The sequence below is a fragment of the Peromyscus californicus genome, unplaced genomic scaffold, assembly GCF_007827085.1.
Source record: "Peromyscus californicus insignis strain IS unplaced genomic scaffold, ASM782708v3 Scaffold_15__1_contigs__length_86483966, whole genome shotgun sequence".
Lineage (NCBI taxonomy): Eukaryota > Metazoa > Chordata > Mammalia > Rodentia > Cricetidae > Peromyscus > Peromyscus californicus.
In genome coordinates, this window is record NW_026294447.1 from 82,259,730 (window position 1) to 82,273,271 (window position 13,542).

A 13,542-nucleotide genomic window follows, 5' to 3' on the forward strand; every position below is an offset into this window, starting at 1 on the left:
CAGTATGCATTATATTACTGCACCAAGTACTTGTCTCAGCTTTTAAATAATTCAGAAAAGTTCAAAAGCCAGGATAGCAAATAAAACAAAAATTAGGTTATAACTTCTAAGTCCCCAAATGACTTTTAGCCAATTAAAAAAGCCATTTACTGTTGCTGAGTTAATTGTGTTTGAATGTAGCAACTGAAGAACTGTATCCAGAGAAAATAAACATGTGTAAGAGGATTGGCCTTTGGCAAGAACAGTTGTCGGTTAAGAACAGTGGGACCAGTGTCAGTAGGCAGCTGAGAAGGTAAAGGATTCTGCCCTGGCTTTTAAGGGGCTGACAGATGTTGCTAATACTGCTCAGTTCTTTGAAGCTTTGTGACCAGGCTTGAAATAACTAAAGATTAGCCTCGGTGACTGCTCTCTACGTGGAACTATGAATGAAAAAGGAGCTTTGAAAACACTATAATGTACAACCAAAGTAGAATTTGCTAAGTCTCTCATCAATGACTTTTTAGAAAGCATGTGGAGCGGAGGGCTTAGTTGGACCCGTTTATAAAGCTTGTGAAAATGTTAGCAGTTTAAAGCTTATACCTGTTCACTGTGTTATTTAGCAAGTACCTTTTGAAAAGGTTGTAGTCTCTCGTGTGTGACTGAACCAGTTGTATCTGTGGGAAACCTCATTTGTTTCATGACTAATAGTCCACCCACCCGTTCCTTGAGTTCTGTCAGCAACTGAGGCTGAGATCTACCCTGACATGTACCACCTAATTTAATTTGTTTATCAAGAGTAAAGTTTGTAATTTAAAAGAATGGTTTAAATTGTGTGTGTTTGTGTGTGTGCACACACCCGTGTGCACTCGCCATGGAACACTTGTGGAGGTCAGAGGACAACTTCATGGAGCTGGTTTTTCTACCTTTATGTGGTTTCTGGAGATGGAACTCAAGTCATCAGGCTTTCGAGGTGAAAACATGCTGAGCTTTATTACTGGCCCTAAAGATTATACATTTTTAGCTTCTGACCCAATACAGATTTTTCTCAACAAGAAGAACCATCCTTAAACATTGTTCTGGAATACTGAATAACTTCAGAAATGAACTTCATGAGGACTTGGGATTTGATGTCTTTTAGAAGTTCAGTATGTTGGGGTATTGTTGCAAATGCCAAGGGAATGTCTCCACATCAAACTATTTACTGCAATTAAGGAGTTTCCACCAGTAAAACTAGAACCTACTCATGTGCCCTGTATTGACAAATACCAGGAAAAGAATCTAATCCTCTTAAAAGTGCCTTCTTACTCCTCCCAGAAGCCAGGGGTTGCAAAATAAAAGGCCCAGTGCCAGGTGTGGGATACCTCCCCTTGAGTTGTTGATCAGAGGTGTGCTGGAGACCCACAAAACAGTACAGGCTTTTGCCACTGCTCTTGGCTGTCCACCAGAACTTGATGGTAAGACTATTGCTAGAGACACTACACACTTTGGTCATAAGACATGGAGAGGTCTAGCTGATACCAGGGAGCTTCCTCCTTACTGACTAGCTTTCATAGCTATACAATCCACTGTGGGTGGAGGGGGGGGATGTCAACAGTTTTACTTAGAGTTGAACAATAAGGACCAGGTTGGTAAGATATGCCCACAGGTGTGATAGTGAACAATAAGGACCAGGCTGGTAAGATATGCCCACAGGTGTGATAGTGAACAATAAGGACCAGGTTGGTAAGATATGCCCACAGGTGTGATAGTGAACAATAAGGACCAGGTTGGTAAGATATGCCCACAGGTGTGATAGTGAACAATAAGGACCAGGTTGGTAAGATATGCCCAAAGGTGTGATAGCAGCATGAATGTTATGGGGGCAACCAACTACTTTCCAATTGGTGTTAAGGCCTGCTCCACAGGAGCAAACTCATGAATGGCACTATAAATCTGGCCAAGGACCCATGGTTGGGGAGGTCATGAGTACCAAGGGTGAACCTACTATTCTGCCAAACAGACGTAATATCAAACTGCATTCTAAATTCATATCTCTATATCCATAAATTAGTACAGCTCTCAGCCTTCAGCAGAAAAGTTCCTTTGTATAGTGGTGATTAAGGCAGAAACTCACAACTGCTCAGCCATAAATAGGACATCAATATCACCCCCCCCCCAAATGCTCAGGGACCATCACTTAAGAGCCAGAGATGGGGGGGGGGGACTAGAGGAAAACAGTGTTGTCTGCAAATGATAGGACCACTGCACTCACACTCAGGGCAGCTGTGGTTGCTTGCACAAGATAAAGCTAGTAAGCGTTCTAAGATGGAGGAGGTAGCGTGAGTGTCCACCCCTAGCTGAGGAGCTTTTGACAGCGGGTGGCTTCTGAGTGGTTTAAAAGGATGAGGTAGGTCAACCATGCTCCAGTGCATGGCCCCACACCTAGGAGCACATGGTGAACACAAACCGGATGTGGTGGGTTATTACAAACAAAAGACAGGAAGTTGGGGCAGGGTGGGGAGGTCAGGGGTGGGTCTAGGAAGAGTGATGTGGAGATGAATATGAACAAAATACAATGTATGAAATTCTCAAGGAATTAATAAAAATACATTTTAAAATATCTTTCAAGTTATGAATATGATTGGTGTTCTAGTTTCTTTTCTGTTGCTATGACAGAAAGCAGCTGTTTATTTCAGCTAATACTTTGAGACTATGGTCCATCATTGTGAGGAAGTCAAGGCAGGAACTTCAAGTAGCTAGCTGACATCCTCAGATGCAGAGAGAAATGAATGTGTGTGTACTTGCTTGCACTGACCCTGGTCTTCCCACTGGACTCCTGTCTAGGCAAGGGTGCTGCACCCACGGGGCTGGGGCTTCCCACATTAACTTGAAACAGCTCCTCCCACAGACGTGCCCATAGGCCAACCCAATATAGACAATTCAGCACTGACACTTCTTCCGAGGTGATTCCTAGGTTGACATGAAAGCTAACAACCATCATAGTTGATATTGTATGTTCATGGACCGAGACCAATATTTGAAGGAATTTGCCTATTTAAAGATAGTTGTAAAGGTAAAGTGTGTAGACCCTCATTACAGATGATTAATCAATGTTAATTTTGATAACATGAAACAGACCTCCAATTAATGGCATTATCATAAAAATTATGCTTAATTATATCTTGACTTATCAATAAAATTGTGGAAAGTTTTTTTAATCTCATTATGAAAGTATCACATAGTGCTCTTAATTTGTTACTGAGCCGGAAAGGCCTGAAATATTTGCTGTGTGCACCTCTGATCTAGAACATTCATTACAAACTTCAGAAGCCTGGCAGGCAAATGTAAATAGGACAAGGCAGCCAATGGTAATGGTGAGAAGCATAGGAGGTAATAGGTGAACACGTGGGTAAAATGGTAAGAAGTATATGGGCGTGTAAGTTAAAGTTAAAAAGATATTTGTATATCTCTACGCATTTAAATACAATCTGTTCTAAAATAACCCAAGTAACATAAACTGATATAGGTCATGAAGCACATGTGATATAGGTTATGAAGCATAAATGACATATAGGTTATCCATTCATATGTATAAAGTGGTAAGAACAGTCTCCATTTAGTTATCCTCTAACAGACAAAATATGCAATATGATTATAAATGACACAGAATATTTACTTACTTTTATAAATGCTGAGCCCGTCTCCCCCTTTCATGTAATCTAAGTGAATGATCACTTATATCCAGGGCTACCCTAACCTTTACTGACGATTCCGAGGATATGGATTTTTGATGAATCCAGCAGAAAATCATAGCTGGGATGCTCGGTAATGTACAACGTTTAAACTTTATTAGTATTTTGATGAGTTTTCTGTCACTTATTTGGATTTTAAAATCAGTATGTGGCACCTGTTGACAGCCCAAGATGGCTCCTGGGAGCTCTTAGAGGAGAGCCTTACCGAGTCACGTGATTCAGGACCCGCACCAATGCGTCTTGTGGTGTGTGTGTATTGCAGACCATTATTATTCTCTTAAAGCAATGCAGTTAGTAAAACTCATTTTGTCTGGTAACTTGAGAACCCTCAGGATATCAACAAGATCATCGTTTATATCCCACAAAGAAGTTAGACACTAGCTCTGTAAAACTTCTGAAGTCTGCAGGGCGGTGGTGGCGCACACCTTTAATCCCAGCACTCAGGAGGCAGAGCCAGGCGGATCTCTGTGAGTTTGAGGCCAGCCTGGTCTGCAGAGAGAGATCCAGGACAAGCACCAAAACTACACAGAGAAACCCTGTCTTGAAACTCCTCCCCCGCCCCCCAAAAAAGAAAAAAAAAACCTTCTGAAGTCTTCCTAAAGAGTGATTACCTAAGCTTTAGCACAGCTGACGTTTCTAAATTGGTTACCACTGGAGCAGATCTTCTCAACCTGTGGGTCACGACCCCTTTAGGGAGTCCCATGACCCTTTCACAGGGGTCACCTAAGACCACTGGAAAACACAGAGATTTACATTACAATCCATGACAGTACCAAAATTACAGTTATGAAATAGCAATGAAATAATTTTATGGTTGGGGAACATGAGGAACTGTATTAAAGGGTCACAGCATTAGGAAGGTTGAGAACCACTGTTCTAGAGCATGCCTCCGGAGCCTTACAACTTGGGTTTGAATCTTGGCTCTACAGTTTTTAAGGTGTATGCTCTTGGCAAGTTACTTTACATCTCTATCTGCTAAAACAGAAGAGATGATAATAGGATTGTTGTAAGGATTAGAAAATACAGCCAGGCAGTGGTGGCGCACACCTTTAATCCCGGTACTCGGGAGGCAGAGGCAGGAAAATCTGAGTTCAAGACCAGCCTGGTCTACACAGCGTGAGTTCCAGGACAGCCAGGGCTACACAGAGAAACCCTGTCTCAAAAAACCAAACCAAAACAACAACAACAAAAAGAAAATACATGAAGCATGAAGTACAGTGCGTGGGGCAAAAGTTGTCAATTGGCTGTTTCTGTACTAGTATTGCAGAATAGACGCTTAAGTAGATGAGAGACTTGTACACTCTGCCTCTAGGAAGAACTCACTGGGAGGGTGAGAAAGAAGTACAAGATTCAATTTAGGATATTCCCATTGCTTACTGACACACTCCTTTTCTATTTCACTTACCTAACAGCGTCAAGTAAGGATTTCTAAGGCAGATGCAAAACAAAGCTTGAAAGCCTTTGAAACGGTCATTAATTAGCTCATTACCTTTAGGTACATTAATTTCTGCACCCAAGGGCAGCGAAGCCCTAACCATAGGTTCATCGTATCACTTCATCAGATTTACAGATTGGATTTAAAAGCATGAATTCTCAATTAGCAAAAACCTAATATAAGGAATATGCTGTACACACTGCAGAGTGGTCAGCACTGGATTTGGATTGAGAACTAACCTGTGGTCTAATTCTAATTTTTTACTGATTTCCATATATAATCTTGGCTTGTTCAATGTCTTCGTTTTCTCATTTATCAAAGATGAGAAGTGTTGTGACCACGAGCAAAGAAATGGGGTACCACAAGATGCACTGAACCGAATCCCCACTTAGTAAAATAAGATGGCACTGTTACAGATGACTGTTATGCTCTAACGTCACCATAAGTCTTGATTCATTTAACTCTCCACCCATAGGATTAGCGTCTGTTGTGACAGAGATTTGCTAGACAATCTTTCAATTTCCTTGAAAAACTATGTTCCTCATCCAGGGGCCTATGGACAGACTCACACAAGGTTGGGATGCTACGTGTATCTATCCTATCCACATCCAAACTCTAAGCAAAACCATGAGTACAATAAAACCCCTTGACGTTTGGGTGGAAAACTACATCAGTCTACAATTTATGCAGAGAAATTTCACTTAAGTGGTGCCTTTTCCAGTCTCAACATCTCATCATAAAATGAGCTCACATTGGCAGTGAAAGGTGCCATTGATGTATTAAATTTTATTAGCTCACTTCTTTGAATCTGTCATTAAAGCAGGTTAATGCCAGGCTCTGGTTTATCCTGAGTGTGGCTCACAGCTGGGAACCATATTAGGGTGGCCTCACTCTGCACTGCACAATACAGGCCCTGAGTTTCTCAGGCCGAGGAAGCATCATCCCTGTCAGGTTCTCTTGCCACAGCCTGCTGGCAGGAGGGGATATGGCCACTTGTCTGGACCACTAGTGAGAAGACATTAGGAAAAAAAGAGAAGTTTTATAGGAAAAATATAGACTTGGATATTAACACTGAATGTTATAATAAAAAAGGCATTTGGAAACATGTTCCAGAAAAACACTATAAGAAGAGAAAAACCACAAAACGTACCATAAAGTCAAGCTTTATTTAAAAAAACTTTTATACGTCTGTCAAGTCCATACACAGGGAAATCCTTTATTCCTTTCCTGTCAGATGAGGTTCAATGCTTCAAATCCTCTCTGAGGAACATAAGTAGAAAATAAAGCTCTTCCAGGAATCTAGAGGCAGCACATTTCCCAGCCTGGTTCAGACTGGAAGAAACATCTGAGCACAGCAGCTAGATGTGGTGCAGCCTGGGCAGCTGTGTGCTGGGATTTTACACATCTCTTTCTTGCAAGCTCCTTGGTTTGGCTCCCAGATCCAAATCTTATAAATGAGGAAGTACAGGTTTATCTGGGCTGCCAGAAAAGCCCACTGAATGCATCCTGCAGTGCTCTGTGACAAGCTAGAGAGGAAGTGTAGCCACCAGCAAGGTCCTGTGGAGAGGCAGCTCGGACGTGGTTTAAATACCTAGGAGAAAACAAAAAGTGTAGATTGACGTGAAAAACATATAAGTTGGTGACATTTTATAAAGCAAGTATAAAACTGACCCAAATTTTAAAAGGGATTCTGACAGTAAAATGTTCAGGCTTTTATAAATGAACCTTTTAAAAGGAAACATGCCAACTGTATACACAGAGTGTCTAACCACTACTCGGCTACAAAGGACAGTGAAGTCTAAGGATGGTTCTGAAGGTTTATAACTCACATTTTGAAGAAATACTAAAATGTTCACTGTTTCACAGTTTCCAGTGCTGATTCATTTTGCTGGCTGCTGTTTAGACAGCAATGAATGCTGTCCTTTCCAGCATGCTCTTCATCAATACACATCACGACATTATTATGCTACGAACATTTTTACAGACGCGTTTTAAAGCAAACCCTTCAATACTGAAAAGAAATGGGGCAGGGGAGAGAGCACACAATAGTTCAAAATCACCTCAGTATTCCAGAAGCATATTGTCTCCTTCCTTGCAGGAAAAGAAACTTAGAAATTACATGCGCAAGAAATCTAAAGTAGGTATAGAAGAATTGAACTGATTTCAAAAGATAGGATAACAATGTTTCTTCAATCTCAGTCTTTATACCAATGAAGAATTTCTGCCTTCATAAAAATAGACAAAACAGGCCTTAAAAAATAAGACAATCCAGCCTGATGAATGACTGGTCAGCATGACCATCATCACCGCTGAAGGAAAACGAGTATTTCCAGCCTTGCTTCATGTCTCTGTAGGAAGCCACAACGTCCCTGGAAACAAAGCTGCTTCACCCGCCTTCAGAATTACAGGTACGACAGATGAATAAATCAGGAAGCAGGACGTTTTAATAGCTTGGAACCTTTTCTACTCATTCATTCAAACTTCCTGTGTGTCGAGATCTTAATGCATGAGCAACTTCTTATTTCTAACATAATAACAAGTCAGGTTTTTTGTTTGTATCTATGTTTAATAAGCTTGTATGGTTAAAATATATATGGCAATTTAAGGGACCAAATAGAAGAAGCCTGTCAAATGAAACGGCCAGGCTCTTGGAATTGGCTATAATTTATTCACATTGCACAGACCATGGTCTTAATTCAAATCTTTGCTTTTCTGCCAAGGGTGAAAGTCAAAGGAGAAATAAATGAATGTTTATTGAGCAACAATCTAAACTATGTAGGTAGTATATTTATAGCATACTAAGTTATTTGAACATCTATCCTCAAAACTTATACATGCTATATAGAATACTAATAATGGATATTCTATGTAATATAATTATACACATTATATACAACTATGGTATCTTATGAAATGTATATAAGTAAAAAATTGAAGGGATAAAATACTGATTATGTCATCACATATGTCTCAGAGGATGCCTCCTAGTTCAGTAACTAACATCATTAAGGGTCACTGATGAATTCCAGGTAGGGCCTAAGGTCTCACAGGAATTAAAGAGGAATTCATTAAATCTATCACATGACCACAAAGTTATTTTCTTAGTGCCCTCCCAGAACACAATAAAATGTCAGTTGTTAAGATTCGAGCTAGGTTTGGTGATGCACACTTTTAATCCCAGCACTCAGGAGACAGAGGCAAGTGTATCTCTGAGGTCAAGGCCAGCCTGGTCTACAGAGCAAGTTCTGGGTCAGTCAGGGGTACAAAGTGAGACCCTGTCACAAAAGCCCCAAGCAAACAAACAAGAAACCAAAAAAGGATTCCTACCAATAAGGAAACAAGGTGTGGTGGTGAGTTAGCTCAGAGAGGAAAACTCGCCTCCTATCCCTGGAAACTCAGTGATAATGATAATCACACAAATAAGTAATAGTTTACAGGAAAACTGAATTTAAATACTCCATTCTGACCAGATGATGGCACCTTACTCTCCTCAGATCCTCAAAAGAAAGGTGGCCTTCTGGTTCCATCAGTTCACAGTCAGCAGAATACAGGCCCCACAGTACTGGTCAACAGTCAGAGGACAACTATCACCAATGGAATTGGTTTCATGGCTGCAATAAAAACCAATGTGCAGCGAACTATTGATTCATTGCATTTGGTCTGGCTTGCTTCTGGGAAAGTTGAGTCACACCATTTCTGGCTTGGCAGGTCCAGTAAAAACTTGCAGTGTGCACACAGCTTTTTATATGTTATCCCGAGAAACCCGAAACAGCTGCACCGCTGGCAGGCAAGCGCAGGGCCAGGAAAATACCTAAAACAGTTGCATCTTCTAATTTATGACTGTGCACTGTTTCCATAAAGAGTATATAAAACAGTTCAGCTTTTATAAGGAAAATGTAATAAACAGTCATACTCATTGAGGCCATAAATGCATTTTTTAAGAGTTTATCTAAAATGATTAATTAGTGTTTGAAAATAGTACTTCTTGAACACAGTCATAATCCAAAGCAATGAGCAAATATTGTTAAATTTGAGTTATTAATGGTAGGTAGTATGATTCTCACTGCCAAAATAAGTCAATTAAAATTTCTTTGCGTAGCACTGAAGAAAACGCATTTCCCTTCTCCAGTCATCTACATTAAGCATGTCTGGACTAAGGTCTTTGAGAGTCCTCCCTATTTATATTGCTCTTTTTGATCTCGAGGGCTATACAAAACTTTTACTGTTAAGTGTTTAAAAATATTTGAACCAAGGAAATCTGTATTGATTCTATTTAAAAATATGGTTCATTCTTACTATTCAGTTGTAGGATTTTGTTTCTAGGTGTTTTCCTTCACTGTTTAAACCCTTTAATTATTGTGGTATGCCAACGCATTTTAAGGATCTGCCACATTGAAACCAGACATCTAGAATTTAGTTGTTGCCTCCTTTTCCACCTTCCTCCACACCCATGGTTATTCTTCTGTAATCATTAAATGGCATCTCTTGGGGCTAGGGCAGAGGTCAGCATCATTTTATGTATACTTTATGTAACAAAACAAGGAAAGCATCTTCGGCAAACTCATTTCCAGAAGTCAGGTATTAGGGCCTGGACACAACAGCTCTATTTAGCCAACGGCAAGACGCTGTTTCTGCTTTTCATGATGTATAAATCTTGTAAGTAGAAACCAGTGTGGGGTCGCTTATTTTGGTAGTATACCATTAGTTTTACTGAAAACAGACCAAATTCAGATTTCAAAAAATCATTATTTTCTTAATAAAGCCTAACAGCATGTTTTCAAAAACATGTGTAAGATAATTCTTACACAAAGGACAGCTTGAACTTTAATTTATGCTCTGCCTAAAGTTGCCTTCCTTTGCCCCTATGCATCAGAATCACTAGTGGACTCTGGAGACGGAGGAAGAAAAAGGAACAGTGGACCTTAGGGAAGAAAAGAGCTGGGCATTTAGACTTGTGGTTTTCCTGGACTTGGATCAGCACCGTCACTGTTCTCATTTTTAGCAGCTTGTATTCCCCAGTAGGTGGTATAATTTACACTTGGCTTCAGAGAGACTTCACCTCTTCAGGTCCCGACACAGGCTAGAGCAGCTCTGGGACCACCCTTACTACGCCCTTTCCCTGCCCCAACCACTTGGCAGTCAGCTCCTTCAGTGCTTCTCAAACAGCACCCTCAGGAAGGGGCAGCGCCTGGAGGGACTCAGCACCAACAAACACAAGCACCAGCCAGGCAGGGCCTCTTCATGACAACCCCAGGACAAGGCAGCTCCAAATAATCTACAAGTTTCAGTGTTGAAAGAGAAATGAGTTCACATTAGCTGCTCCTCTGGTAAATTACTAGCCCTGTGAAGAATTACACTCGGCGCCGGTTCAAAGGAAGAAAGGTAGTGAAACCTGGAGAATGGGACCTGCTTTTCAAAACCAGGGTGAGCGTTCCCCATGCCTTGTGTTTTGAGACAGTCTCCCTGTATTTCTAGGGCTGGCCTCAAACTCCTGAGCTCGTCATCTTCCTGTCTACAGGCTCACTGCACTGTGCAAAGCTGCAGGAAACCCATTTGAAGTTGTGCGCAATGCCATCGTGCATTAAACAGACCTGCCCCCAACAGTTCTGTGTTTCTGATGTCAAGACTAAGAACTCTTAGAAGACAGGGACTTCATCCCATGGGCTAGGATGTTACTTGGTGGTAGAACACTTGACTGCCATGTTCAAGGTCCTTGTTTCAGTTCCATGCACTATCCCCCCACCCCCACCTCAATATTTAGCCATGGCTATACAATATTTTTACTGAACCAGGGAGAGAACTCTGTCAGTAAAGTACATGCTATGCAAGCTGAGGGCCTGGGTTCAACACCTGGCACACATATAAAGAGGCTGGTGTGGTGGCCCATACTTACAATCCCTGTGCTAGGAAGGTCCAGAAAGGAGGATCGTGGAGCTCACTGTTCAGACAGCCTGGCTTAACTGGTGAACCAGGCCAATGTGAGACCTGTTTCAAAGGAGGTGGATGATATTCCTGTAGATAACACACTGGCCTCTACATGTACATGCAGGTGTACTTATGTCCACATATACACATGTAATACATTTACAAAAACATAATTAAAAAAAATCCTGAGCAATAGGGTACCCAGACAACTATTGCTAAGATAAGACATTCTAAAAACTAAATTAGCCTAATCACAACAGTAGAATAACAATGAATGGGTAATTGTATGAGCTAAGGAAAATGGGGAAGGCACTATGATTCAGATACTAGTCATAATTCTGCAGGTAGTTGATTAGAAAAACACATGGCTTCATGAACTCTAAACAAAAACACTATAATGGAAACCACTTCCATGGACACTCATCACAGTATTCCTTATGGCCTAGCCACTGGATCAGGATGCAAGGTGAATAAGCTAAATAGTAAAGCTGTCTCACATTTATACCAACATACTCAGGCACAAAGAGAGCAAGTATGCCAAATGTTTGACATCTGAACAGCGAGGCTTAGATATGGAAAGTAAAGACCGTATGATATCCACATATACACTAGGATTTACCATTCACATGCCACAACATAGATTCTAACTTCAGCTGAAGTAAACTACTGTGAGTCAGTTCTGACACTATTAGCAGTAGTCCATGAATGATGATAAAGGTCCACTGTGGGGCTGCACACCTGCAATCCAGCATTTGGGAAGCTAAGACAACCACTTGCTTCCATACCTCCCCACCATGATCAATTCTTATCCCTCTGGAACCATAAGCCAAATAAATTCTTCCTCTAAAAGCTGCCTCGGGCCTGGTGTTTTAGCACAGCAACAGAAAGGTAATTAATACAGGCACTATAAAATAAACTTGGATAAGTCGGGAATACACACAATAGCCAAGAGACCAAATGATTTTTGATAAATATTGAAAATACTTCACAAATTCAGAAGGTATTTATAAAAAAACAAATTGTTACATGTTTGGCTAATTTTAGTATAAGATCTCCAACTTGAAACTGTAGCCAAAACAAAACTCCATACATAAGATACATAAAACTTTCTATCATATAAATAAATCTATCATGATAGACCAGCTTGGGCTGCAAAGTGAATCCCAGCTATTCTGGGCTACATCTCAAAAACAGAACGGAACAATAAAACTAACAAACAGCAAAGATGGTCAAGATCTGAAATAAGAACAATGCTGACAGTGAGAAGCTATGTGGACTAGAGGAAGGAGGAGCGGTCCGAAGGTAACTAAGGTAACAACTTAACCTTGGAAATGAAGTGTGCAAAGGAAGCACCAGGCCATAGAACATGGGACAGATGCAGTCTGGTACTATGTAGCAAGCTTCAAGGGCTTGTGATAAAGCCAGATAGTCTTCCTTCCTTAAATAATGTACAGAGAGAATAATCCTTGAGCTCTCAAGAAGGAAAACTATATTTTGAAAGGATATTCTTTGATTAAAGAATATTGCTGTGTTGTATTTCATTATTAGTTATTATGTAATCATTTACCTAATTTGTAAATAAACTGTCATATATACATATACGTATAAATAATGAGGTTATATGTAGATATATGATAGAAAGTAAGCCAAGTAAACTCTTCCTTCTATAAGCTGCCTTGGCCATGAGTCTCCTGTCGCAGCTTCCCAAATGCTGGATTGCAGGTGTGCAGCACCACAGAGGGTCTTTATCATCATTCATGGACTACTGTCTAAGTATCAGAATTGATATACATTATGCACATTCCATTTCAATCTTTTCATGGTTACGAAATTACTCTTCTCTGGACAAAGGTCTACACGACTCTCATATAAGTAGACACTAATTGGCTCCAGGCTCTATGAAGAATCAGCTCCAGATTCCTCAGCCTACCATTCATGGTCTATTATACTCAACTCTAATTCACATTTCCAAACATATTTCCAATTAATCATCTCCATTATCCTGAAGCAAAGCCAAAGTCCATCAGGAAGTGTTCTGTTATTCTCTGTTAAAGCCTCCTAACTTCCACTCTGTACCCTTACTCATGACATCTCCTTGTCTCGGAATCTTAGAGAGTAACTTTACTATAACACCACCACAGTTCAAGTGTCAGCCACTCAGTTCTGAACAAATATGAGAAGCAACCCTGACCCCCACAGCAATGACTATAATAACAAATCGGGTAAAGCAATCTTTAAGAAGTGTTTTGAATTATGTATTTGGGGGTATGCACATGAGCTCGGTGCCCACAGATGCCAGCCAGAAAGGGGCATTAATCCTGGAGATGGAGTTACAGGTGGTTGTGAGCCACCATTAATGGTTACAGTGAACTGAACTCTGGTCCTCTGCAAAATCAATACAAAATTTTAGCCATCTCTCCAGTCCCCAAGTAAAATAATCTTAAAAGAAATCTTTCAGGTACCAGAATTAGA

At 40.5% G+C, this 13,542-nt stretch overlaps 1 protein-coding gene across 1 annotated transcript in view; it reads right to left on the reverse strand.

Annotated features, from left to right (window-relative positions):
• Positions 1-6,292: 6,292 nt before the first annotated feature.
• The window catches only part of Mnat1 (MNAT1 component of CDK activating kinase), a 167,282-nt gene continuing 160,032 nt past the window's right edge, over positions 6,293-13,542 (reverse strand). The window contains exon 8 of the mRNA XM_052739600.1: positions 6,293-6,736. Coding sequence (XP_052595560.1) covers positions 6,616-6,736 — 121 coding nt within the window. The 3' untranslated portion in view covers positions 6,293-6,615. The remainder of the gene's footprint in view (positions 6,737-13,542) is intronic.